General features: G+C 33.7%; 2 protein-coding genes across 2 annotated transcripts; one reads left to right on the forward strand and one right to left on the reverse strand.

Annotated features, from left to right (window-relative positions):
* Nucleotides 1–183: 183 nt before the first annotated feature.
* Tsp_13071 (hypothetical protein) lies at nt 184–565 on the reverse strand (the record flags this gene model as incomplete). Its single annotated transcript, XM_003366676.1, has 1 exon — nt 184–565. A coding segment is annotated over exon 1 (382 nt), but the record flags the coding sequence as incomplete, so codon positions are not given.
* Nucleotides 566–1,143: 578 nt separating this feature from the next.
* Nucleotides 1,144–1,643, forward strand: Tsp_13072 (conserved hypothetical protein). Its single transcript, XM_003366677.1, has 2 exons — nt 1,144–1,240; nt 1,396–1,643. The coding sequence occupies exons 1-2, from the start codon at nt 1,144–1,146 to the stop codon at nt 1,641–1,643; spliced, it is 345 nt and encodes a 114-aa protein (XP_003366725.1).
* The last annotated feature ends 163 nt before the right edge of the window (nt 1,644–1,806 follow it).

The raw sequence follows: 1,806 nt of genomic DNA on the forward strand, positions 1-1,806 counted from the left end.
TCCTATAAAAACGACACCAGTGACGCTGCCTCGGCGGTCGACTGCTGCTTGCAAGCATTCGCCCAATTCCACAGACCAATTTTTGCAAAAGTTATTTCAAAATATGATACAAATCACGACGTAAGACGGGAAAAAACGAGTGCTTGTCAACTCAAAAATTTGACCCTCGAACCTGCGACGTACCATACCGCCAGTCGTTTCCAAAACATAAAGCACTCCCATCACGATCTGTTGACAATCCCAAACCACCATCAGTGACGTCCAACACGTTTGAATAAAGCTGCTTAGAAGGATGGAACTGTTTTTGTGAAGAGTAGCAGATGCAAGAAAAATTTTCTGGAACGTAAGTAACTTTGAGAACGTCCGGTTCGACGAGGCACGCTTGCAAACGTTCATCGCTGGTTGGAAACGATTTATCTTCTTGCAATGCATGACAATAAACATACGCATAAAGTGTTGGCATATCTTTTACTTTTAAATTAACCCAAAATTTTTCTTCTTTATGAGCTGTAGCTTCTAACCAATCATGTTGAATTTGAAAACTGCACCTATCGGCAGCCGACATTTTCAACAAGTATGTGGTATACTGTAACAAAAAGTTAGCAGGTGCAATTTATAATGCAAGATTTCAATACCGTACAGAAGGTTAAAACATTGAATAAAAAGAAACAGAAAACAACAAAAATAATAATCAATAAACGAACAATATGATATATAACAACGATATGTAAATGATATGATAAATAATATGATATATTGAATAGACTTTTCATGAAATAGAAGTTCTCTTAATTTCATGGATCTATTAATCACGCCAGAGTATACTTCTTGCAGATTTACTATAAAAAATATTTAATCATGTAAATGATTTACATTATTATTATTATTATTATTATTATTATTATTATTATTATTATTAATTACTTTAATATTTGAACAAAACCTTAATAATCATTAAAATCAACAAAAAATAAAAAATTAAATAATTCTTGAAATGAGAATGAATTATTTTATTTGCAAATAGAGAATAGAAAACTTTAAAGTAATGTTTTTCAAATAGTTGAACGTAAACTTATAATTTGTACCTCCGCATCTTATTGTTCAATATGATTCTGTAAAGTGGAGCATTGTTGTAATTGAAGAATGTCGTTTCGATACAAACAACTTCGACAACGCTTTCAGCGAACGTTGTATTACACGAAAAATCAGAAAATTGACCAGCTTTCGTATCCTTTGACAAGTACGTCAGTATTATTAAATCTTTGTAGTTTTTGAATCGACGCAAAAACCAAGCACCTTGCTCTTGCTAAAACTAGGTTCAGATTCTTGACCAAAATTGTATTATTATTATTTATTTATTAATTTATAATGATGATGGGTTATTGTTATTTTCAGAATTAGCTGTTGAATATTTCGATGTTACATCGCCGTTTGATCGTCTTGACGAACAATTCGCTTGCGATGTGTCGATTGAAGGCGCTGTTTCGCCTTGCGTTTTCGTGGTAGCGTTGGTTTACTTGGAACGACTGCGTCAGGAGAACAAGGATTTTTTCCAAAGCACTTGTCCAGATGACCTGTATGCTGTGGCAGTGGTAATCAAAATAACAGCATTTCATATAACGTTGTCTCATTTGTTTTCTTAATTGCAACCAGTTTTCAGTTTCAAGCAACAAACAGTTGCTTGCGTTGATGATGCCCACGCGCTGTTGCGCTTGTTTGCCCATTTTGAGTTGAATAGATAGAAGAAGAAAATTTTGATATTTCTAAATAAACATTCTGCTTTTTCTCTTTTTCAGCTGGCGCAAC

The sequence above is a fragment of the Trichinella spiralis genome (genome assembly GCF_000181795.1).
Source record: "Trichinella spiralis strain ISS 195 chromosome Unknown Scfld5607, whole genome shotgun sequence".
Classification (NCBI taxonomy): Eukaryota; Metazoa; Nematoda; class Enoplea; order Trichinellida; family Trichinellidae; genus Trichinella; species Trichinella spiralis.